Here is a 25,866-nt window from a genome sequence, read left to right as displayed (position 1 = left end):
CAGCCACCCACGCACAGCCACCCACGCACAGCCACCCACGCACAGCCACCCACGCACTGCCACCCACGCACTGCCACCCACGCACTGCCACCCACGCACTGCCACCCACGCACTGCCACCCACGCACTGCCACCCACGCACTGCCACCCACGCACAGCCACCCACGCACAGCCACCCACGCACTGCCACCCACGCACTGCCACCCACGCACTGCCACCCACGCACAGCCACCCACGCACAGCCACCCACGCACAGCCACCCACGCACTGCCACCCACGCACTGCCACCCACGCACAGCCACCCACGCACAGCCACCCACGCACTGCCACCCACGCACAGCCACCCACGCACTGCCACCCACGCACTGCCACCCACGCACAGCCACCCACGCACTGCCACCCACGCACTGCCACCCACGCACAGCCACCCACGCACAGCCACCCACGCACAGCCACCCACGCACTGCCACACACGCACTGCCACCCACGCACAGCCACCCACGCACTGCCACCCACGCACTGCCACCCACGCACAGCCACCCACGCACAGCCACCCACGCACAGCCACCCACGCACAGCCACCCACGCACAGCCACCCACGCACTGCCACCCACGCACAGCCACCCACGCACTGCCACCCACGCACTGCCACCCACGCACAGCCACCCACGCACTGCCACCCACGCACAGCCACCCACGCACTGCCACACACGCACTGCCACCCACGCACTGCCACCCACGCACTGCCACCACGCACTGCCACCCAGTATTATCAACCCCATGTATGAGCCCTAAACCAGCTTTGCGTCAACCGTGTACTGAGCGTGGCCTTGTCTGTGGGTTACACACGGCCACTGTGCGCTGTTCGTGTTCTTGTTGTTGAACTTCTGTAGAACAGAGGGAGATCATACAAACTCCACTCACTCACTCTGTAGAACAGGGGGAGATCATACAAACTCCACTCACTCTGTAGAACAGGGGGAGATCATACAAACTCCACTCACTCTGTAGAACAGGGGGAGATCATACCAACTCCACTCACTCACTCTGTAGAACAGAGGGAGATCATACAAACTCCACTCACTCACTCTGTAGAACAGGGGGAGATCACACAAACTCTAATCACTCTGTAGAACAGGGGGAGATCATACAAACTCCACTCACTCTGTAGAACAGGGGGAGATCACACAAACCCCACTCACTCACTGTGTAGAACAGGGGGAGATCATACAAACTCCACTCACTCTGTAGAACAGGGGGAGATCATACAAACTCTACTCACTCACTCTGTGGATCAGGGGGAGATCATACAAACTCTACTCACTCACTCTGTGGATCAGGGGGAGATCATACAAACTCTACTCACTCTGTAGTACATGGGGAGATCATACAAACTCCACTCACTCACGCACTGTAGAAAAGTGGTGGAATCGAACCCAGGTGTTTCTTCCTGCGAGGCTAAGCGAGTGTTACCGCTGCACCACGCGATGCGCTGTGGCTGTTCGGCACGTTGCCGTGTTATTAATGGATTTTTTCTCACGCGTCTATTGCAGGGATCTCCTGCTTCCTGAGCTGTGGTGGCTTAGCTCTGGCTCAAGGCCACGTATGGGCAGAAGCCGGCTCCGACGTGCTTCTTCCATGTCTCTTTAACACGTCCGTCCCTGACGACAAGTTCACGTGGGAAAGAAAATTAGCAAATGAATCATCCGTACAGGTGAGATGATTTAAAAAATATATATTTTTAAGCAAGCGTAATGTTTGCGCGTGTATGTATGCGTGAGAGTGATCTCCCAAGCGACATGCTGATGGAGGGTGGCGTCTGTGTGCTGCAGACTGCCCTACGTGACATCGTCACAATTGTCTGGACCACAGGACGGGCTCCGCAGGATTGGAAGGATGCCCTGGTGGTCCCTTGCTTTAAGACCGCGCAGACTGTTACAACTACAGCGGCATATCTCTCCTCCTCAGTGTGGCTGGAAAGGTCCTCGCAAGGATTATTCAACATCGCCTTGCTAGGCACACTCAGGGAGAGGCTTGCATAGCCCCAATGTGGTTGCAGGCAAGGGCGGTCCTACACAAACACCATATATTCTGTCCGTCTGCTAAAGCAGAGGTGTAGGGAATTCCAACAATACCCTACATTTCTGCTTTATTGACCAGGTCAAGGCCTATGCTACCATCAGTAGGCCTGGGCTCTGGGTTGCTCTTTGTGCTTTCGGAGTCCCTGACCCTCTGCTCACGATCATTAAGGACCTTCATCATCATGCCGATGATCTGGTAATTTCCGCTCACTCACACGCACAAGCACACGCGGCGCTCGTGATCGCTCACAAGTTCCCCCCACATCCAGGTCCTCTCCTTTGACAAGAAGCCGACTCCTAGACTGCCCAACATCGAGTGGGCGGGAGATCTGAGCCGGGGCGACGCCTCCGTCAAGATCTCGGCCGTGAGAATGGAAGATGCCGGCCATTACACGTGCGAGACATTTAACTTGGATTTCATCCTGAGCATCACTCTGAGCGTCGTTTCGAAAGGTGAAACAACTTCCCCATTCATTCCGCTCATTGCACGGCTGTAACTCATTAGCCCCATTCATTCAATCCATTCATCAATCATCATTTACCTTCAGAATAATAAATATTCTCATGATACAGCTATCCACTTATTAACCCCATTCATTCATTCAATCCATTCATGATCAATTACACTGCCATCAATGTCGCTTTCACTGAATGCACGCGTCATCACAGACTCGCCACACCATCGCTTCCTCCCCTCTATTTCATTCATCTAATCTACCACCATTAACATTCACATGTCGTAGCCTTGTTCATGCTATGTAAGGCGCCTTGGACAAGGAGCTACGTAAATTATTTCAAGGTAACATTGGAACCGCTACCTCCATCTCCCTCCCTCTCTCTCGAACGGTTCCAGCGGACGATGCCTGCTGTTGTATATTTTTAGTTTGTGTTTTTGTCATCATCATCATCATCATCACGATGGCTAGGAGATGTTAACTACCTCGCCTGGTATGCAGGAGGCCGTGGGACCCTGACCCTTGCTGTATATTTGGAGTTTGCGTCTCTCTCTCTCTCCGTGGTCGCGTGGATTTTACTCCGGGTCCTCCAGAATCGACGTCACGCGTTCAGGGTATTTGGCTGCTAAATATCCAAGTGATGATGATGATGAAGATATCGGCCACTTGGTTGAGCGGCTATCATTGGCGATAGCCAGGCCGCCTGTCTTACAAAGAGCTACACAGCTCAGTGAGGCCTTGACCTGGGTAAAATTAGAAATAGTTAAAAATTTAAAGCACAATCTTGATTTGAAGCTTTCGTGACTGCAGGAATCCATACTCTTTGGTTCTTTCGGTAAGTCACGTAGGTATAAAATAAATCACGACGTTTCGATTGCAACACAAGCAATCATCATCAGGTGGGAAAACCACAGCAATTACGTGCATTTCCGACCAACACTACCTAGCCAGTGAACTGAAACACGTACACCAGGCCCTGAAGATGAATGGATACTCGGAACGTATTATTCGCAAAGTTGTTTCTCCAACTATGGAGAAACAACCCCCTGAGAATCCAATCAAAACCATCATTTTACCATACATAGCAGGTGTTACCAAAAATATTTCCTAAATCTTAAACAAACACAAGATCCAGGTCCGATTCCATACAGTACACAAAATCCGTGGTCTAATCCCATGTGTGAAGGATGTCATTCCTGACATGCAGTATCCTGGAGTTTACAAACTGAGTTGTACCTGTGGCAGCAGTTACATCGGGGAAATGAAACGACATGTCTCGGACCGTGTCCGCGAACACAAGGCAGATCTGAAACACGACAGAACCAATACCCCCGCCGTGGCTGACCATCGCTATACCGTTGTCGGCTTTCATGATATTGTTTTTTCCGAGACCAAGGTACTCTGCAAACCTTCGGGCTACTGTCAAAGGTTTGTTCATGAAGCCAACCAGATATATAAACATAGACATAACTTCAACCGAGAAGCTGGATGCAAATTGAGCAATCATTGGAAGGATATTATTAACCAGGTAAAACCCTAACTGCTTCATGGTGGTTGTCTTCTTTCATATCTGCCCGGTGCTGGTCTATTTTTCCGAGTTAACTACCCCCCCCGCATCCCCAGCTCTCTCGGCCTCCCACTTTTAGCCCCGCCCACTCCCCCCCAGCCTTACGTCCCTCTCCTAGCATCCACGCAGCGCCCCCCCCTCTCTCCCCCTTGCCCCTCCCCCGTCTCTTACCTATACAGATAGTCCACGAGTTATGATGGTCCGACTTACGATATTTCGATCTTACGATGGCGATAGCGACATGAAAAAGTTGTAAAATATTTTTAATTTCGTGCGGCAGGCAAACGCTGCAACGTACGAGATACGAATCTTGGTGAGTACAGTACAATATGATACGTTACGATACGTTTGTAGTGTTGTACAGACGGACTCTTCAACGTCTTTTGTAGCACACACTTTTATTCGTCTTATGAACACAGTCCCTATGCACTGAGGGGTATACCGTCCCCTCACCCGTTAAACTCAGAACGTACAAGCCTCCGCACCCTACAGGCTACTTAATATCCCGCTCTTTCAATGTCCTCTGACTGGACCTAGGGGATGTCTCCCCGACTACTGGTTACACTGAACCCTAGCCCTTATAAGGACTGGAGGGCTTGGTCCAGGGTCCTAGGCTTCTTCCGCCGTCTTGGGTCTTCGTGTAGTCGAACTCCCTCAGAGCTCTGAGCGCTCTGGCTTTATACTTGTTCGTGGCCGGGTTGTCCAATCCCCAGCCACCTTGTGGAACCCTGTGATTGGTCGTTCCCAATCTGCTTTTGGATCCCAATTCACCCTATCTGACCCTGACCGTTTGGTCGCGCGGGAAAACCTTGTTTACGGTCAGCTCTCACAGCTTGTGAGACCCTGACCGTTAGTTTGAGCGGGAAAACCTTGTTAACGATTTGCTCTCCCAGTTTGTGAACATCGAGTAGTTAACTCTACTACACGTTCAATGCATGGTATGATGCGTAGCTTTAGCGATTTCATTTTAGGGTTACCACAATACGCTACATTCAATGCATGTTAAAAGTTTTTTTTATAGCAGATAGGATTGTTTCCTGAAAAAAACTTTCTATTAAATTGCAGTTCATATAGGTTGGCTAAGAATTTACCTTGTTTTTTTACTTTATATTTTACTGTGCAATACAGTATTTTAATTAATAAATACATACAGTATATAGTTTATACAGTACCGTACTGTAAATTGCTCTGTTTTGCTAAATTATCACCATTCTTTAAGACTCCTGGGTAGGCTAGGCCATCTTCGACTTACGATATTTGTGACTTATGATGGGGTCGTTGTAACGCATCTCCATCGTAAGTAGAGGACTACCTGTATAACCTCTTACCACGGCATCTCTCTCCCACTTCATTAAGTGGTTTTCCTACCTGATAATGATTGCTTGTGTTGCAATCGAAACGTCGTGACTTTTTTAAATGTTATACCTACGTGACTTTACCTAAAGAACCAAACAGTATAGTTTAAAGTACAGTTTACAGCCCAGATTAGCCGGTGGTGTAAATTCCACATTCCTATCGTGGGTACAAGTCTACCCACAGACCAACCACTCATAACTTCCTCAATGTATAACAAAGACAAAGATCCCCTGCATAGCCTTGATAGACTGTTGGGGCAAGTGGCGAGTAGCAGCACCTCGGAAGGCTACTGGCACTGTGGCTCAAGAGGGGTGTTGGGTAGACAGCACCACGCTCGGCCGGGCCGCTGTTGTCTCTCCCCCAGTGGCGATGTGTTATTACACACTGCACCGGGTACTCATTTGAGGCTGAATCAACCTAGGGGAGGCCCAGGGCCGGTTCAGATAATTGTCACTGATGTTGGCCGTGAGCGGGAATCGAACTCGGGTCGCCGTGTTCGTAGCGCAGCGTAGCGCTACCCGCTACACCACCGCTCCGCACACTCACACACGATTTGACAGTCACACAACAACAACAGCAGCCGCTATTCGCCACTAAGTGGCGGTGACGTCACCACGGCGCTTGTGCCAAGCTAGGTGCACTCCGAGGCCACATGAAGTGTCGAAGGCTCGCTGCTGACAGGAGGTCACGGGACAGACCCTGCCGGTACCATGGGTTGACTGCTGTGCAACGCTAGGTGCAGGAAGAGGTCACAGGCCACATCCAGGTATCATGGGTTGACGGCTGTAGCAGGCTCGGTGCAGGAGGTCACGGGACAGACCCACCAGGTGCTGTGGGTTAACTGACTGAGATGACCGACAGATGCATCAACTGCTTTGACAGCACTGATTGGCAGTAGTTTGTGAAACCACCACGACCACCACCACCATCACTACCACCTCCACCACCACCTCCACCACCACCCGACTTAACCTCACTAATTGCGTCTGTGCCACGTGTGTGGAAGGTATCAGCAACAACAACATAACCATGGCTGCGGTGGCTCTGCTGGTGATCGCTTTCGCCGTTGTGGGATTTATCGCGAAGAAGAAGTGGCGGAGGAGGAGGAGCAGGGAGAACGAGAGCGAAACGCCACCATCGACCGAGCTGCAAGTCCTCGCCACGACGGCGGGCACTGCTTAGTCTCCACTGCTAGATGGTTTATCTGATCGTGGGGGACACGTCCAATGGGAGTTCCACCGCACTGCCGTCTGTGTGTGACCAGCGTAGCCCCCTGTGGGGAGTAGCAGCAGCAGCATCATCCCCGTCCAAATCCAGTTGACTCTCGATTATCCGCGCTAAATGATGATAATTCAAAATGGCCGATAATCCCCCCCCCCCCCCCCCCAAAATATAACAACCACATAGCTGTCAACCCCTTATCAGACCAATTCAGACATTATTGGTCACCCCGCCGATTTCGGCCAATTGCAGCCACTGGTTAAGTCACGTGGCTGAGCCGTGCCCTCGGCCAATCAGCAACCGAGGAAACTACTTTATTGGGAAAACGCCATCTTTTTTTTAAAGAATAGGGTTTACCCTTTTTGGCAATAAAATACCAAACAGAAACCTTTTCCAAGGAATCACGTCTGCATTCACTGTACTTGCGGTGAACATGCAGACACGCTCTGGTAGTAAATGATGCATTGTCTTTGAAACTGATTGGTCTACACCAGAGACAGCTTTATTTAGGGCCTAGTCAACTAGTGTTAGGCCAGAGGATGCCAAAAGGGGAACAGCACAAAGACAATGCCACTATCAGAGCATTTATAGCTGGGGTTGATCAGCTACATTATGGGATCTCCCTTGCCAGTATCACGGATACGTGTAGCTAATGCAGTACATGATTCCTTACAATACGTTTCTATTTGGTGTTTGAACATCTTAACACAACTGCTGTTTTATTCATAAGAGGTTTTTCGGCTAGATCGCGTAAATGCATAAATGTGTCTTTAAAACCCGCCACCACCCGACACAGCCAACTAATAAGGGTTGTCACGTAAACAGAACGTGCCAATTCGTTACTAGTACAGCACTAGTGTGTAGTGTAGTGTATAGTAGTGTATAGTGTAGTGTATAGTGTAGTGTATTGTGTAGTGTATAGTAGTGTATAGTGTAGTGTATAGTGTAGTGTATCGTGTAGTGTATCGTGTAGTGTATACTGTAGTGTATAGTGTAGTGTATAGTGTAGTGTATAGTAGTGTATAGTAGTGTATAGTAGTGTATAGTGTAGTGTATAGCAGTGTATAGTAGTGTATAGTGTAGTGTATAGCAGTGTATAGTAGTGTATAGGGTAGTGTATAGTAGTGTCTAGTAGTGTATAGTGTATTAGTACAGCACACCGGTGTGTTGGAGAGCCAAGCCACAACATTAACAATCTGAGTACGACGTTTCGCCAGTAATTACAACTAGCTTCATCAGGCGACGGCCAGATTTGTGATCTGGCTGTCGCCTGATGAAGCAAGTTGTAATTACTAGCGATACGTCATACATCAAAGTGAAATAATAAAACCTATTATTTTACTTTGATAATCCCATACATATAAATATACACCGTGCGTAGTCGGAGTGAACCCCGTTAGAATCGAATATGCAGCGCGTGCACGGAGTTGCTAAGGAAATTAAATAATTTAAACATGTATATATTCTAAATTTTCTCGATTTACGTGGACGGTAATACTAGTTTACGGTTTAACTGCGAGCGAGAGAGAGCGTGTGCACGGGTCTTGTGCAATATCGAAGATTGCTGGACAGATTTCGAGGGAACGGCAGTCTGAATGTTCGCGTGTTTTATTATTATACGCAAAAAAGATATCAGGTATACACACACGTGCGCACACACAGAAAGAGAGGTGATATTGGAAGGGGGGTTTGACACCAGAGGTGCACCCACAGGGGGTGCCTGATGCAATTCATACCTTATTGGTCACCCCGTGCCCTTATGAATTTCAACGTTCATCCTACAAAGTCACTTTACACGACACTACTATACACTACACTGTACACTGCACAAATGTTTTAAATTAAGAGTTATATTGCCAATTTTTTATGTAATAGTTATTTTTTCTACATAAATAAAAGGGAAATGTGTGAATGTGTGTCTGTTCAAAATGTTTAGCATACTTCCTGACATGCAACAAACTTGAAATTTGTCATACAAATGTGTTGCAGGTCTAAAGTGTTCTTCGCGCAGCATTGCTTTATTATTTCAGTCGTTTACTGCCGTACGCACCCTGAAAGTTGCGTGTATCTGCAGCAAGCGCGTGTATGTGTACCTATGAACGCGTGCATGTGTGTGTGGGGGGGGAGCGGTAGTGTAGTGGTTAGCGCGCTACGCTACGAACCCGGTCGACCCGAGTTCGATTCCCGCTCACGCCCACCACCGGTGAGGGTTATTTGAACCGGTCCTGGGCCTCCCCTCGGTCGACTCAGCCTCAAACGAGTAACTGGTGTGGTGTGAACATCGCCACTGGGGAGACAAAGACGGCCGGGCGTGGTTAATCCAAGTCCTGGCCGAAGCCGGGTAGTAAAGCTCGTTTATATATATATATGGATTTAGCGAATAAAAAACAACGACTTTTCGATCACAACTCAAGCGATCGTCCTAATGACGATCGCTTGTGTTGTGATCGAAACGTCGTAGATTTGTTTATTTTATTTTTATTAATTGGAACCTATCGACGTGACTTTACCGAAAGACCCAGAGAATATGAATTCCTGCAGTCACGAAAGCTTCAAGTCAAATGTATTTTTGTTCGAAAAATAACACTGTGTAACTGTCTCGGCCTCACTGTGCGCTGCGTTGCACCGCTGAGTAGTTAACCTCGCATCCAAAAAACCCTCAGAGCCAGGGTGAACATCCGACTCCAAACATAATTTATTGAATTGAACGAGGTAAAACTAATGGAAAAACACAGCACAGATACACCATCTGTTAATACTTGGAAACATCAACACAATGCATGAACACTACAGCATCACAACATTGTCCTAGATAACCTGAAACTCAACAATAGATCCTGGATGGACCAGGCACCCACAACAGCACTGAACAGCTATACAAGAGAATAAGCTACTGTGTTAAACAAAGGCACATCGTGCAATCATCACACTGCACCCCAGATGTACAGCATTGCATATAACACAGCACTATGAATGATACATTTCGTCATCCTTGCTCTGCAGATCGCAATATCATTACTTGGGTACAAGTTTGACTCGACTTATTCAATTACAAGTAACCTTTACAATAAGGCAAGTTGCAGGCTTCGTTGTTAACTAGGCCTCGTATTTATCGTAACAATTTAACATCATTATAAAGGCATTTACAGCATAACGGTCGTTCTAACATTATAACAGCATTCCCAATATTATCAGAACATAAACGAACTTACAGACAATGCTTCTTAAAGTCCCACAATGTACAGTTACAGCTGTCTTCACTGGGTCGTGATTTGTGCCACCATCTTGAACTCTGTGTAATGGCGGACCCCCAGCCTCGTGGCTGAAAGGCTGTCAAATCGGAACTTCCTGGTCACGTGACCAAACTCAAGCTCAAAACAGGAAACTCCTGTCTACACACACAGCCCCACTGCTGCCGTGGAGTAAAACACCTGCCGTGAGGCAGAACGGGAACAATTTTTTTTTGTCCCTGGGTAGTAAAGTGTTACTTTCTAATTGTTTATGCCTCATAAGTACAGAAAGTGGCGATTGATATTCCCCACAAACTTTGCTTTGTGACCAGGACACTGATATTTTGAAATGTGCCTATTTTTAATGAGAAAACGTGGTGTGCATTTGTGTCATTCTTTCACGAAAAGTCCTGGTCACGAAAGCAACGTTTGTGGGGAATAATAATAGCAGCAAACTTTCTGTACTTTTGAGGCATAAGCAATTAGAAAATAACACTCTACTACCCAGGGACAAAAATCGTGTTACATAATGTAATTTATCCCCAGCTGCTTGGTGGGGCGGCGCTCCATCGCCCTCTAGTGGACGAACCGCGCCAGTACAGCTCCACACTCATAGAGACCCACACTCATAGAGACCCATAGAGACCCACACTCATAGAGACCCATAGAGACCCACACTCATAGAGACCCACACTAATAGAGCCCCAAACTCATAGAGACCCACATAAATACACAGAGACCCACAGACACCCACAGAGACCCATACTTATAGATATCCACAGAGACCCACACTCATAGAGACCCACAGAGATCCAGTGAGACCCACAGAACCCTTCAAAGACCCATATTCACAGAGACCCACAGATATCCACAGAGACTCACAGACACCCACAGAGACCCATACTTATAGATATTCACAGAGACCCACAGAGACCCATACTTATCGAGATCCATACTAAAACTAAACTTGATTGTTACCAGTGTAAGGCGCCATTGAGATGTGTGCCTCTTTATCAGAAGCGACCTGCCCATCACAAATATTAACATCTCAACCACGTGGCTGATATGGGGCCGTCCATAAATGACGTCACGCAATTTTGGACGATTTTTGACCCCCCCCCCCCATCGTCACACGGCGTCACAAAAAGGCAGACCCCCCCTCAAATATGACGTCACAAAGCTCTGCCCCCCACCCCGCAAAAATAAAACATGCTGCAAATCACTTTGAACTATTGTCATTGAAGTGCGTATTTAATGTGGAGCTACACTGATGTTGTAGGAGAAAACATTTATTAAAAAGTCTATTTAATTAAGTAGAACGTGTTGCACATTTAGATGTGACGTCACATTTCTCAAACCCCCCCACCCTCCCTCGTCACACATTGTCACAAATGTCTGACCCCCCCCCCCCAGGTGCGTGACGTCATTTAAGGATGGCCCCTATGATCATCACGTGGAAACGTACAGCAGCAGTAAAATACTCTAAACGCGTGGCGATGTTGATTCTACATGTGGACCCGGAAAAACCGGAGGACACGGAAACAAATCCACGCAGTGACCACCACGGGGAGAGAGACGCAGACTCCAGATATACAGCAGCAGACATCGTTAAGGTCAGGATAGAACCCACGACCTCCTGTACACCAGGCGAGGTAGTCAACATCTCCTAGCTACCGTGATGATGATGATGAGAGGGACACAGACTCCAAATAGACAGCAGTAGGCGTCGTCATGGTCGGGATCGAACCCACAACCTCCTGTGTACCAGGCGAGGTAGTCAACATCTCATAGCCACCGTGATGATGATGAGAGAAACACAGACTCCAAATAGGCAGCAGCAGGCGTCGTCAAGGTCGGGATCGAACCCACGACCTCCTGTGTACCAGGAGAGGTAGTCAACATCTCTTAGCCACCATGATGATGATAGAAACACAGACTCCAAATAGACAGCAGTAGGCGTCGTCAGGGTCGGGATCGAAACCACGACCTCCTGTACACCAGGCGAGGTAGTCAACATCTCCCGAGCCCCTGGGGCGCCCTGCTACTTAGCAACACCGACTGAGTCCGGGCTGCTTGCCGCCTGCCTGGGTGCTCAGTGGGGGGCTCCGTCTTGTCCAATCCGGTGGAGCACGGACCGTCTCAATGGCGATGCCGATCACATGCGCTTTGGTTTTGTCGGTAAAGTCACGTAGGTAAAAAATAAAATAAAAATAAATTAAATCACAAACACAAGCTTCCGTCTTCAGGTGGCACCGTCACAGCAACATGACTGTATCAAGTTATTTTAATTTATTTTTACATCATTTTTTTACCTACGTGACTTTACCAAAACAACCAAAGAGTATGGGCCCTTGCAGTCACGAAAACTTCAAATCTAGAATTGATGTCGATCACGTGGGTTGGTGGGTAACCCCCCCCCCTCCCCAATCATTCTCGCCCCTTGCGACCACGCCGAGTGAAAGGTCCTCGCCTCTTGAGGATCGCGGCCCAACGCCGCTAACAACAACAAAGACGACACGAGGGGGGGCCTTAGGAGGAGCCTCGCTCGTTGTGCCCCCCCCCCTACTGGCGGCCATCGGAAACGTTTCCTGTCGTCGTCATCGTCGTCGTCCTCGTCCTCCCATTGGCCCGCGACAGCCTCGACTGTGACGTCGTCGTCGCTCCGTCGACGGCGGGCAGCTGGAACGTGCCACGCGGATTAACGATGGACAGCGACGAACCTCCCCCCCCCCCCCACATCGCCCGCTCCACCCTCCCTGTTCAAAGTTGTTGAGAAGAACGCGCAACACTCAAAGGCGATGCCGCCATTTTAATGGCCGTGAGCTGTTGTTGTTGCTGCTGTTGCAGACACAGACTCCACCCACAACTACACTTGCCTTGTGGTGGTTGTTGTTGTTACACACAGACACAGACTCCACTACACCACCCCCCTCTACACCTGCATTGTGGTGGTTGTTGTTGTTGTTACACACAGACACAGACTCCACCCACCACTACACCTGCCTTGTGGTGGTTGTTGTTGTTGTTACACACAGACACATACTCCACCCACAACTACACCTGCATTGTGGTGGTTGTTGCTGTTGTTGTTACACACAGACACAGACTCCACTACACCACGCTTGATGTTGTTATTGTTGCTACACACAGACGCAAACTCCACCCACAACTACACCTGCCTTGCGGTGGTTGTTGTTGATGTTGCACACAGACACAGACTCCACCCACAACTACACCTGCCTTGTGGTGGTTGTTGTTGATGTTGTTACACACAGACACAGACTCCACTACACCACGCTTGATGTTGTTGTTGTTGCTACATACAGACACAGACTCCACCCCCCTCTACACCTGCCTTGTGGTGGCTGTTGTTGTTGTTACACACAGACACCACCCACCACTACACCTGCCTGGCTGTTGTTGTTGTTGCTGCTACACACAGACACAGACTCCATCCACTCACCACTACACCTGCGTGGCTGTTGTTGTTGCTGCTACACACAGACAAAAACCCCACTTCCTTCCGCACCTACCCAGCAATGACGTGCTCGGGTTCACTGAGGAGGGACGGAACGAGGGAGGGAGGGAGGGGGGATTGAACCCAGACTCGCTACATCTGGAGGGGCTGTTTCCGTGTCTTCTCACAGACAGCAGCAGGAGGTGGAGCTGCACTCGAGACGAGAGCAGAAGCCACTCCAGCACTGCACGAGGTGAGGAGATACACACACAGATACTCAGATACATACAGATACATACACAGATACATACACACAGATACACAGAGACAAACAGATACACACAGATACACACAGATACTCAGATACATACAGATACACACAGATACATACACACAGCTACTCACATACAGAGATACATAGACACAGAGATACACACAGATACACACAGATACTCAGATACATACATCTACTCACATACAGAGATACTGAGATACACACACAGATACTCAGATACACACAGATACACACAGATACACACAGATACACACACAGATACACAGAGACACACACTGATACTCAGATACACACATCTACTCACATACAGAGATACATAGACACAGAGATACACATACATGTACACACAGATACACACACAGAGATACTCAGATACACACAGATACATACACACAGATACACACATACAGAGATACACACACACAGATACTCACACCGATACACAGATAAACAGAGATACACACATACAGAGATACACAAACACATATACACACACAGATACACACAGCTACACACACACATATACACACACAGATACACACAGATACACACTCAGACACACAGAGATACTCACATACACAGATACACAGAGACACAGACAGAGAGACAGAGACAGACAGAGAGAGACAGAGAGATTTTTAAACAAATTTTATTGCAAAAGCACTGGAGGCGATTCCGATACGAAACACACAAAGTCACCAGCAGGCAAATAAACAAACGCTACAAAATCCACGCGCTGTGGCGCTCAATGCGCCACACACAACACAAAAGCTAAGTCACGTGGTGGTGGTGGTTGTGGTGGTGATGGTTGTGGTGGTGATGGTTGTGGTGGTGGTTGTGGTGATGGTTGTGGTGATGGTGGTTGTGGTGGTGATGGTTGTGGTGGTTGTGGTGGTGGTTGTGGTGATGGTGGTTGTGGTGGTGGTTGTGGTGGTTGTGGTGGTGATGGTGGTGGTGGTTGTGGTGGGGGTGGTCAACACGCACTCCACGGTGACGAGCGAGCGCTTCAGAAGGTGAACACCACGAGGGTGCCGTCCACGCTGCTACAGAGGGGGGGCTTGTCCGGCCCCCCACCGTTCGAAGAAGACGCGCTGCACATCACCGACATGAAAATTCGGTCACAGTTCCTATGATCACTGTTTCATTGCTTTTATGGATTTATTTTGGTGATTTTCGAAACGTTTTTTGGTTTGGCCATGTTTGTTTGTTGTAGTGCAGAGTTAGACTGATGGCCTTAATCTAAGTTGTCTTGTGGTTGGTGTTGTTTGACTTGCATCCCACTGGGATTTTTGCACACAGTGTTGGTGTACGGTGCTTTTTCTGCAATATTTTGCTGTCTTTTCTTGGATTTCTGTTTGCACATAGTCACTTTAAGATGTTTTCTTGTTCATGTTTTAGTTTTTTGTTTGTTGCGGTTGCACCCGATTCAAGAGCCGAATGGCTCACAGGGCTACACCTAATACATGAACTTTGAACTTTGATGTGTGTGGTACATGGCGTGCTCCAGCCGGAGCCGCGCCTCGAGCAGAACCCTGAACACTGGAAGCATCACAGAGCAGGCGTCAGTGTCATCTTGCAGCGTCTTTTTCCTCGTTCTGACAGAGACAGAGACCAAGACAAGAGGCTGCCACTCATCTCGGATCCCGCAGCGAGAGAAGAGCCGGAAGATGGCCAGCATCGCAGTGAAGCTCCTGGGTAAGTGAGTGAGTGGGTGAGTGGGTGAGTGGGTGAGTGAGTGGGTGGGTGAGTGAGTGGGTGTGTGGATGAGTGGGTGAGTGAGTGGGTGAGTGGGTGGGTGAGTGAGTGGGTGTGTGGGTGGGTGGGTGAGTGAGTGGGTGGGTGGATGAGTGGGTGAGTGAGTGGGTGAGTGGGTTGGTGAGAAAGTGGGTTGGTGAGTCAGTGGGTGAGTGGGTGGGTGAGTGAGTGGGTGTGTGGGTGGGTGGGTGGGTGAGTGGGTGAGTGAGTGAGTTGGTAAGTGAGTGAGTGAGTGGGTGTGTGGGTGGGTGGGTGAGTGGGTGTGTGAGTGGGTGGGTAGGTGAGTGGGTGAGTGAGGGAGTTGGTAAGTGAGTGAGTGGGTGGGTGAGTGGGTATGTAAATGGTTGAGTGGCTGAGTGAGTGGGTGGGTGAGTGAGTGGGTGAGTGGGTGGGTGGGTGGGTGAGTGAGTGAGTGGGTAGGTGGGTGGGTGAGTGGGTGAGTGGGTGAGTGAGTGAGTGAGTTGGTAAGTGAGTGAGTGGGTTAGTGAGTGGGTAGGTAAATGGTTGAGTGGCTGAGTGAGTGGGTGGGTAGGTGAGTGGTTGAGTGAGCGAGTGAGTGGCACGAGCTAGAGAAGAGATGGAGTGACAGGAGGATGTGGAGCTGAGTGGACTTGCCGAGAACCGGTACCAGCGGTGTCAAGGTCGGCCTCTGTGGAGGAGGAGGTTCGTAAAGGACGCTGCTTGGTAGTGCCAGGCTAGGTGCACCTTGAGACTATTGGGCAGTTGCAGGCAGTCGCCCTCCAGCAAAGTAGGGATCCTCACAACAACGAGCGGAGCGCCGGGTGGCTAAAGCACAGCAAGTTGACACTGTAGGGGGCACAGGTGGTGCATCAGCCAGTCATCTCGGTCATCTCAGTCAGTAGACCCGTGGCACCTGCTGGGTCTGCCCCGTGACTTCCTGCCATCGGGCACAAATGCACGAACACAAACACATACTGACGTCCACAGAACAATGACAACTTTAAGGAACAGAAAACTTGTAACGTAGTCCTCGGTGACTTGTAACTGGTTTGTAACTAAACAATCACAGAGTGGGAAACCCCGCGAGTGAATTGTGTACGCGTGTGTGTCTGTGTGTGTTTGTGTGTGTTTGTCTGTGTGTGTGTTTGTGTGTGTGTCTACGTGTGTGTGTGTCTGTGAGTGTGTGTCTGTGTGTCTATGTCTGTGTGTCTACGTCTGTGTGTGTGTGTCTGTGTGTGTTTGTGTGTGTGTCTGTGTGTGTGTTTGTGTGTGTGTCTGTGTGTGTGTTTGTGTGTGTGTGTCTGTGTGTGTTTGTGTGTGTTTGTGTCTGTGTGTGTGTTTGTGTGTGTGTGTCTGTGTGTGTGTCTGCGTCTGTGTGTGTGTCTGTGTGTGTTTGTGTGTGTGTCTACGTCTGTGTGTCTACGTCTATGTGTGTGTCTGTGTGTATGGGGAGCGGTAGTATAGTAGTTAGCGCTACCCGAGTTCGATTCCCGCTCACAGCCAACGATTATCTCAACCGCTCCTAGGCCTCCCCAAGGTCGACTTAGCCTCAAATAAGTAGCGGTGTGTAGTAGTGAACATCGCCACTGGGGGAGACAAAGGTGGCCGGGCGTGGTGCTGGCCACCCACCCCCTCGTGTGAGCCATAACTGTCAACCGATCCGTTTATCTTGAACAGGGAAATTGAGTTTACAAAATTATTTGTCTATAATAGAGGTGTTGGCGGGTTTTAACGACACATTTATAGACTTACGCGATCTAACCCAAAAAAAAAAAATATTTTGGATGATATTGGTCGTGAAAGCCTCCGTGTTGAACTGATTAGTGTCTATTTGTTTGCGTTTCTGTCTCGCGATGGGACTTTGTAGGATGAACGTTGATATTTACATGGGCACGGGGTGACCGATAAAGGTCTGAATTGGTCTGTGTTAAGGTAGGGCACTGATAAGGCGTTGACATGTTTGTTGATGCTGCTGCTATCAATGTCCAAATGATTTGGGTCAATAATAGGGGTTGTTTCCCTTTTTTCTGGCAACAAAACTGAAACCTTTTTACGAGGATTCATGTCTGTATTAACCACAATACTTGTAGTCAAAATGCAAACAAAAAACACACTATGACAATACATTGGCATTGTCCTTGAAACTGATTGGTCCACACCAAGGGACGGCTTTCTTTAGAGCCTCGTCTCAGTTGGTGCTCGACCAGAGGACGCCAAAAGGCGAACAGCTCAAAGACAGCGGCACTATCAGAGTAATGAGGGCTCGGGGTGAGCATCTACATCATTAGACCTCCTTTGCCAGTACCACAATATAATAGTTTTGTTGCCAGAAAACAGGGGAACAGCCCTATTATTATATTCTGGTACTGGCAAAGGAGGTCTAATTATGATTTGGGGCAACTTTTGTTGAGTTGCAATCAGTTTGTGGTGGCCGTGTTCGCTTGTGAGAAGCAAGTTAATAGCTCAGTGGGGCTTTGCCTGGTAGGATAGGGGGGAGTTCAGCAGTGCGCCTGTGCGTGCGTCTGGGTGATTTGTACAATTGGAACCTCATTTGCCAGTAAAAAAAAAAATATATGATAATTGTTTTTTTACCCTTTTACCTGGCAAACATGACTCCTTGTAAAAAAGGCGTCAGTTTTGTTGCCAGATAGAAGGGTAAAAAACCAATGATCATAATTTTTTTACTAGCAAATGAGATTCCAATGGTGTAAATGCTTACCCCGAGCTCTCATACTCTGATGGTGCATTGTCTTTGAGTTGTGTGCCTTTTGGCGTCAGCTGGTCCAACCCATGTGAGACTAGGCTCTAAGGAAAGCTATCTCGGGTGTGGACCAATCAACTTCAAGGACAGTGCATATCATTATCAGAGTTGTGTGTGTTTTGTTTGCATTATGGCTGCAGGTATTGTGGTCTATGCAAACATGACTCCTTGTAAAAAAGGTGTCAGTTTTGTTGCCAGATAGAAGGGTAAAAAAACAATTATCATGGGTGATTTGTGTTGACCTGTTTTGTACTTTGCACTGCTATTGAGTTTGTTGATGTCACGTTCTTACCACGTGCCCCTACTGTGCATCTGTGGGAGAAGAGCTTGATAGCTCATCGGATTCCTCCTGCTGTATGAATACAATATTTTGATTCGGAGAGCCATAGAGACTCAGAGACTCATAGAGACGCAGTGACCCATAGAGACCCATAGAGACTCAGTGGACCCATAGATGCCCATTGAGATCCATAGAGACTCAGATATCCATAAAGACTCATAGACAATCAGAGAACAATAGAGACCAATAATGACCTATTGAGACCCATAGAGATTCAGATACCCATAGAGACCAATAATGACCTATTGAGACCCATAGAGACCCATAGAGACTCAGATACCCATAGAGACCAATAATGACCTATTGAGACCCATAGAGATTCAGATACCCATAGAGACCAATAATGACCTATTGAGACCCATAGAGACCCATAGAGACTCAGATATCCATAGAGACCAATCATGACCTATTGAGACCCATAGAGACCCATAGAGACCCATAGAGACTCAGATACCCATAGAGACCAATAATGACCTATTGAGACCCATGGAGACCCATAGAGACCCATAGAGACTCAGATACCCATAGAGACCAATAATGACCTATTGAGACCCATAGAGACCCATAGAGACTCAGATACCCATAGAGACCAATAATGACCTATTGAGACCCATAGAGACCCATAGAGACCCATAGAGACTCAGAGACCCATACAGACCCATAGAGACCCCCATAGCGAATCAGAGACCCATAGAGACCCATAAAGACCCATGGAGACCCAGATACCCATAGAGACCAACAATGACCTATTGAGACCCATAGAGACCCATAGAGACTCAGATACCGATAGAGACCAAAATGACCTATTGAGACCCATAGAGACCCATAGAGCCCCATAGAGACCCATAGAGACTCAGATACCCATAGAGACCAATAATGATTTATTGAAACCCATAGAGACCCATAGAGACCCATAGAGACCCATAGAGACCCATAGAGACTCAGATACCCATAGAGACCAATAATGACCTATTGAGACCCATAGAGACCCATAGAGACTCAGATACCCATAGAGACCAATAATGACCTATTGAGACTCAAAGAGACCCATAGAGACTCAGAGACCCATAGAGACCCATGGAGACCCATGGAGATCCATTGGTTATCATAGCTCATCGTATTCCTCCTGCAGTAGGGACACGAGATTATATTGCTGATGCTGCTGATGATGCATCGCGTGCGCTGTGCTGATGATTCTTGACTGTCGTGGGAAAATCCCCGAAAATACCCACCCAGTAACCACAACCACCCACGCACTGCCACCCACGCACTGCCACCCACGCACTGCCACCCACGCACTGCCACCCACGCACTGCCACCCACGCACTGCCACCCACGCACTGCCACCCACGCACTGCCACCCACGCACTGCCACCCACGCACTTCCACCCACGCACCGCCACCCACGCACCGCCACCCACGCACCGCCACACACGCACCGCCACACACGCACCGCCACACACGCACCGCCACCCACGCACCGCCACCCACGCACTGCCACCCAGTATTATCAACCCCATGTATGAGCCCTAAACCAGCTTTGCATCAACCGTGTACTGAGCGTGGCCTTGTCTGTGGGTTACACACGGCCACTGTGAGCTGTTCGTGTTCTTGTTGTTGAACTTCTGTAGAGCAGCGGGAGATCATACAAAGTCCACTCACTCTGTAGTACAGGGGGAGATCATATAAACTCCACTCACTCACTCTGTAGAACAGAGGGACATCATACAAACTCCACTCACTCATTCTGTAGGACAGAGGGAGATCATGCAAACTCCACTCACTCACTGTAGAAAAGTGATGGAATCGAACTCAGGTGTTTCTTCCTGCGAGGCTAAGCGAGTGTTACCGCTGCACCACGCGATGCGCTGTGGCCGTTCGGCGCGTTGCCGTGTTATTAATATTTTTTTTTTCACGCGTCCATTGCAGGGTTCTCCATCGCCCTGAGCTGTGGTGGCTTAGCTCTGGCTCAGGGCCACATCTCAGCAGAAGCCGGCTCCGACGCACTCCTTCCGTGTCTCTTTAACAAGTCCGTCCCTGACGACGAGATGGTCACGTGGGAAAGAGAATCAGCAAATGAATCATCCGTACAGGTGAGATGATTTAAAAATATATATTTTTAAGCAAGCGTCATGTTTGCGCGTGTATGTATGAGTGAGAGTGATCTCCCAAGCGACATGCTGATGGGGGGTGGCGACTATGTGCTGCAGACTGCCCTACGTGACATCGTCACAATTGTCTGGACCACAGGACGGGTTCCGCAGGATTGGCAGGATGCCCTTGTGGTTCCCCGCTTTAAGACCGCGCAGACTAACAACTACAGGTGCATATCCCTCCTCCTCAGTGTGGCCGGAAAGGTCCTCGCAAGAATTATTCAACATCGCCTTGCCAGGCATGCTCAGGGAGAGGCTTGCATAGCCCCAATGTGGTTGCAGGCAAGGGCGGTCCAACACAAACACCATATATTCTGTCCGTCTGCTACAGCAGAGGTGTAGGGAATTCCAACAATACCCTACATTTCTGCTTTATTGACCAGGTCTAGGCCTATGCTACCATCAGTAGGCCTGGGCTCTGGGTTGCTCTTTGTGCTTTCGGAGTCCCTGACCCTCTGCTCACGATCATTAAGGACCTTCATCATCATGCCGATGATCTGGTAATTGCCGCTCACTCACACGCACAAGCACACGCGGCGCTCGTGATCGCTCACAAATTCCCCCCACATCCAGGTCCTCGTCTTCGACAAGAAGCCGACTCCTCTACTGCCCAACATCGAGTGGGCAGGAGATCTGAGCCGGGGCGACGCCTCCGTCAAGATCTCGGCCGTGAGAATGGAAGATGCCGGCGATTACACGTGCGAGACATTTGACTTGGATTTAATCCTGAGCATCACTCTGAGCGTCGTTTCGAAAGGTGAAACAACTTCCCCATTCATTCCGCTCATTGCACGGCTATAGCTCATTAGCCCCATTCATTCAATACATTCATCAATCATCATTTACTTTCAGAATAATAAGTATTCTCATGATACAGCTATCCACTTATTAACCCAATCATTCATTCAATCCATTCATGATCAATTACACTGCCATCAATGTCGCTTTCACTGAATGCACGCATCATCACAGACTCGCCACACCAACGCTTCCTCCCCTCTATTTCATTCATCTAATCTACCACCATTAACATTCACATGTCGTAGCCTTGTTCATGCTGTGTACGGCGCCTTGGACAAGGAGCTACGTAAATTATTTCAAGGTAACATTGGAACCGCTACCTCCATCTCACTCCCTCTCTCTCGAACGGTTCCAGCGGACGATGCCTGCTGTTGTATATTTTTAGTTTGTGTTTTTGTCATCATCATCATCATCACGGTGGTTAGGAGATGTTGACTCCCTCGCCTGGTACGCAGGAGGCCGTGGGTTCGACCCTGACCCTTGCTGTATATTTCGAGTTTGTGTGTCTCTCTCTCTCTCTCTGCGTGGTCGCATGGATTTTACTGCGGGTCCTCCAGAGTCGACGTCACGCGTTCAGGGTATTTGGCTGCTAAATGTCCACGTGATGATGATGAAGATATTGGCCACTTGGTTGAGCGGCTATCATTGCCGCCTGTCTTACAAGGAGCTACACAGCTCAGTACGGCCTTGACCTGGGTAAAATTAGAAATAGTTTATAGATTGAAGTACAGTTTACAGCCCAGATTAGCCGGTGGTGGAAATTCCACATTCCTATCGTGGGTGCAAATCTACCTACAGAACAACCACTCGTAACTTCCTCAATGTATAACAAAGACAAATATCCCTTGTATAGCCTTGATAGACTGTTGGGGAAAGTGCTGTTTGTGGCGAGAAGCAGCACCTATGAAGGTCACGGTACAGATCTAGATGCCATGGGATGACTGCGGTGCCAGGCTAGGTGCAGGAAGAGGTAGTCACGGTACAGATCCAGATGCCATGGGATGACTGCTTTGCCAGTCTAGGTGCAGGAGGAGGAGGAGGTCACGGGACAGACCCAGCAGGTGCCGTGGGTTGACTGACTGAGATGACCGGCAGATGCATCAACTGTTTTGACAGCACTGATTGGCAGTGGGTTGTGAAACCACCACCACAACCACTACCTCCACCATCACCTCCACCACCACCACCACCACCACCACCTGACACAGCCTCACTGATTGAGTCTGTGCCACGTGCGTGTGGATTGTGAACTCTCTGCAACCCCCACCACCACTACCTCCACCACCACCACTCTCAACGCGACGCCTCCTCTCTCTCTGTCTCTCCCTTCACAGTGGTGGAAGATCCCGGCAAGAAAAACAACAACGGCGAGACCACCATAATCGTGGCAGCGGTGGCTCTGCTGGTGATCGCTGTCGCCGTTATGGGATTTGTCATCGCGAAGAAGATGCGGGGGAGGAGGAGGAGGAGCAGGGACAACGAGAGCGGAACGCCACCATCGACCGAGCTGCAAGTCCTCGCCTCGGCAGCGAGCACTGCTTAGTCTCCGCTGCTGGATGAGCGACATCCCCACGCTCCCCCCCCCCCCTCCCCTGCTGTGTCATATGGGGTGGTGGTGGTCACGGGATGGTGGTCATGGGGTGGTGGTCACGGGGTGGTGGTCATTGGGTGGTTGTTTATCTAACAACCACCACACCTGCCAACCCCTTGTCAGTGCCCTACTTTATTACAGACCAATTCAGACATTATTGGTCACCCCACCGATTTCGGGCAATTGGAGCCGTTGGTTAAGTCACGTGGCTAAGCCGTGCCCTTGGCCAATCAGCAACCGAGGGAACTACTTTATTGGGAAAACGCCATTTTTCTTTTTTAAGAATCGGTTTTACCCTTTTTGGCAATAAAATACCAAACAGAAACCTTTTCCAAGGAATCACGTCTGCATTCACCGTACTTGCGGTGAACATGCAGGCATGCTCTGGTAGTAAATGATGAAGCATTGTCTTTGAAACTGATTGGTCTACACCAGAGACAGCTTTCTTTAGGGCCTAGTCTCAACTAGTGTTAGACCAGAGGATGCCAAAAGGGGAACAGCACAAAGCCAATGCCACTATCAAGGCATTTATAGCTGCTACATCATGGGACCTCCCTTGCCAGTATCACGGATACGTGTAGCTAATGCAGTACATGATTCCTTACAAAATGTTTCTATTTGGTGTTTGTATATCTTAACACAACTGCTGTTTTATTCATAATAGAGGTTTTTCGGTTAGATCGCGTAAATGCATAAATGTGTCGTTAAAACCCGCCACCACCCGACACAGCCAACTAGTAAGGGTTGTCGCGTAAACAGAACGTGCCAATTCGTTACTAGTACAACACTAGTGTGTAGTGTAGTGTATAGTAGTGTATAGTGTAGTGTATAGTGTAGTATATAGTGTAGTGTATAGTGTAGTGTATAGTAGTGTATAGTGTAGTGTATAGTAGTGTATAGTGTAGTGTATAGTGTAGTGTATAGTGTAGTGTATAGTAGTGTATAGTGTAGTGTATAGTGTAGTGTATAGTGTAGTGTATAGTGTAGTGTAAAGTAGTGTATAGTAGTGTATAGTGTAGTGTATAGTGTAGTGTAAAGTAGTGTATAGTGTAGTGTAGTGTGTAGTATATAGTAGTGTATAGTGTAGTGTATAGTAGTGTATAGTGTAGTGTATAGTGTACTAGTACAGCACACCGGCGTGTTGGAGAGCCAAGCCACAACATTAACAATCTGAGTACGACGTTTCGCCAGTAATTACAACTAGCTTCATCAGGCGACAGCCAGATCACAAATCTGGCTGTCGCCTGATGAAGCTAGTTGTAATTACCAGCGATACGTCATACATCAAAGTAAAATAATAAAACCTATCATTTTACTTTGATAATCCCATATATATATAAATATACACCATTCGTAGCCGGAGTGGCCCCCGTTACAATCTAAGCGCGTGCGCGGAGTTGCTAAGGAAATGAAGTCATATAAACATGTATATTTTGTTTTTTTTTGGGAAATTGTCTCGATTGATGTGGACGGTAATACTAGTTTACGGTGTAACTGCGAGCGAGAGAGAGAGAGCGTGTGTATGGGTCTTGTGCATCTTCTTGGTTCTTTAGGTAAAGTCACGTAGAAGGGAAATAATAAAATAATAAAAATTAAACAAAATACAATTCTCACGACGTTTCGGCCACAACGCAAGCAGCCGTCCTCAGGTGAAAAACAGGTATGCCTTCACCTGAGGACGGCTGCTTGCGTTGTGGCCGAAACGTCGTGAGAATTGTATTTTATTGTGTTTAGTTTTTTTTATTATTTTATTATTTCCCTTCTACATGATGACTTTACCGAAAGAACCAAGAAGATGAATCCCTGCAGTCACGAAAGCTTTAAATCGGTCTTGTGCAATATCGAAGTTTGCTGGACAGATCTCGAGAGAACGGCAGTCTGAATGTTCGCGTATTTTTTATTATTATACGCAAAAAAGATATCAGGTATACACACACACGTGCGCACATACAGAAAGAGAGGTGATTTTGGAAGGGGGTTTGACACCAGGAGGAACCCACAACAGTGGCGCACCCACAGGGGGTGCGTGATGCACTCGCAGGCAAAGAATAAGAACCACTTGCCCCAACAAAGCGGAAATTGTTGACAACGCATTGGCTCCTTTTCCATGCAGTTTTGGAGGGGAGTGTGGCTCTTTCCAGTTGGCTACGATGGTTGCGTTTCGCCGCAACATTGATAATGTGGAAGAATAAAGACGATCATGTCGATGACATATTCGCCTCGATGGATAGGCCTTCGATGTTTCAACCCCAACAAGGGGGGACGCTTCTGGTGGTGAGATTCTTGTTTTGGTGACTGTGGTTAAAGGAAAAAAGAATTGCCAATGTCTGGACATTCGCAAAAAAGGCATTGTCTGTACGTTTGAGGTGTGTCTTGGAGAAGGCTCATGAAGGGCACCTTTGCTGCTGCTGATCAGTTGGTGGTGGCGCATCTACCGGTCATCTCAGTCAGTCAACCCATGGCACCTGCTGGGTCTGTCCCGTGACCTCTTGCACCTAGCCTGGCACAGTAGGGGGTTACAGCTGCTGGTGCATCTATCGGTCATCTCAGTCAGTCAACCCATGGCACCTGCAGGGTCTCTCCTGTGACCTCCTGTCAGCAGCGAGCCTCCGACACTTCCCGTGATAGCCTCAAAGTGCACCTAGCCTGGCACGGGCGCCGTGGTGACGTGGCCATCACTTGATGGCGACTAGCGGCTGTAAATTGGTGTCGGTGAGCACCGGGAGAGATCTTGAGGCAGTTTTAGGGGCATGTGGGTGCCGGGAAGTTGTTTTGCCGAAGTTGACTCTTCTTTGGTAAGTTAAGTAAACAGCCATGGGGGACGTTTAAATCGGAGGGGCTTC

General features: G+C 48.6%; 1 protein-coding gene across 4 annotated transcripts in view; it reads left to right on the top strand.

Moving 5' to 3' along the window:
- Positions 1 to 25,866, top strand: part of LOC144737762 (uncharacterized) — a 164,006-nt gene that overhangs the window by 8,235 nt on the left and 129,905 nt on the right. Inside the window, exons 1-5 of one of the 4 annotated variants that reach the window (XR_013589071.1) lie at positions 13,443 to 13,619; positions 15,264 to 15,356; positions 20,408 to 20,571; positions 21,205 to 21,388; positions 22,767 to 23,825. Coding sequence is in view for 3 of the 4 variants with exons in the window: in XM_078620621.1 (XP_078476747.1) it covers positions 15,329 to 15,356; positions 20,408 to 20,571; positions 21,205 to 21,388; positions 22,767 to 22,975 (585 nt within the window). In the remaining variant the exon portion in view is untranslated. Of the gene's footprint in view, positions 1 to 1,552; positions 1,714 to 13,442; positions 13,620 to 15,263; positions 15,357 to 20,407; positions 20,572 to 21,204; positions 21,389 to 22,766; positions 24,235 to 25,866 lie in introns of those variants that run through there. The other 3 variants (XM_078620621.1, XM_078620622.1, XM_078620623.1) reach the window with 3 other exon arrangements.

Source organism: Lampetra planeri, chromosome 73, assembly GCF_965212315.1.
Source record: "Lampetra planeri chromosome 73, kcLamPlan1.2.h2, whole genome shotgun sequence".
NCBI lineage: Eukaryota > Metazoa > Chordata > Hyperoartia > Petromyzontiformes > Petromyzontidae > Lampetra > Lampetra planeri.
Note: the sequence above shows the minus strand (reverse complement) of the source record. Positions and strands in the feature narration are given on the sequence as shown.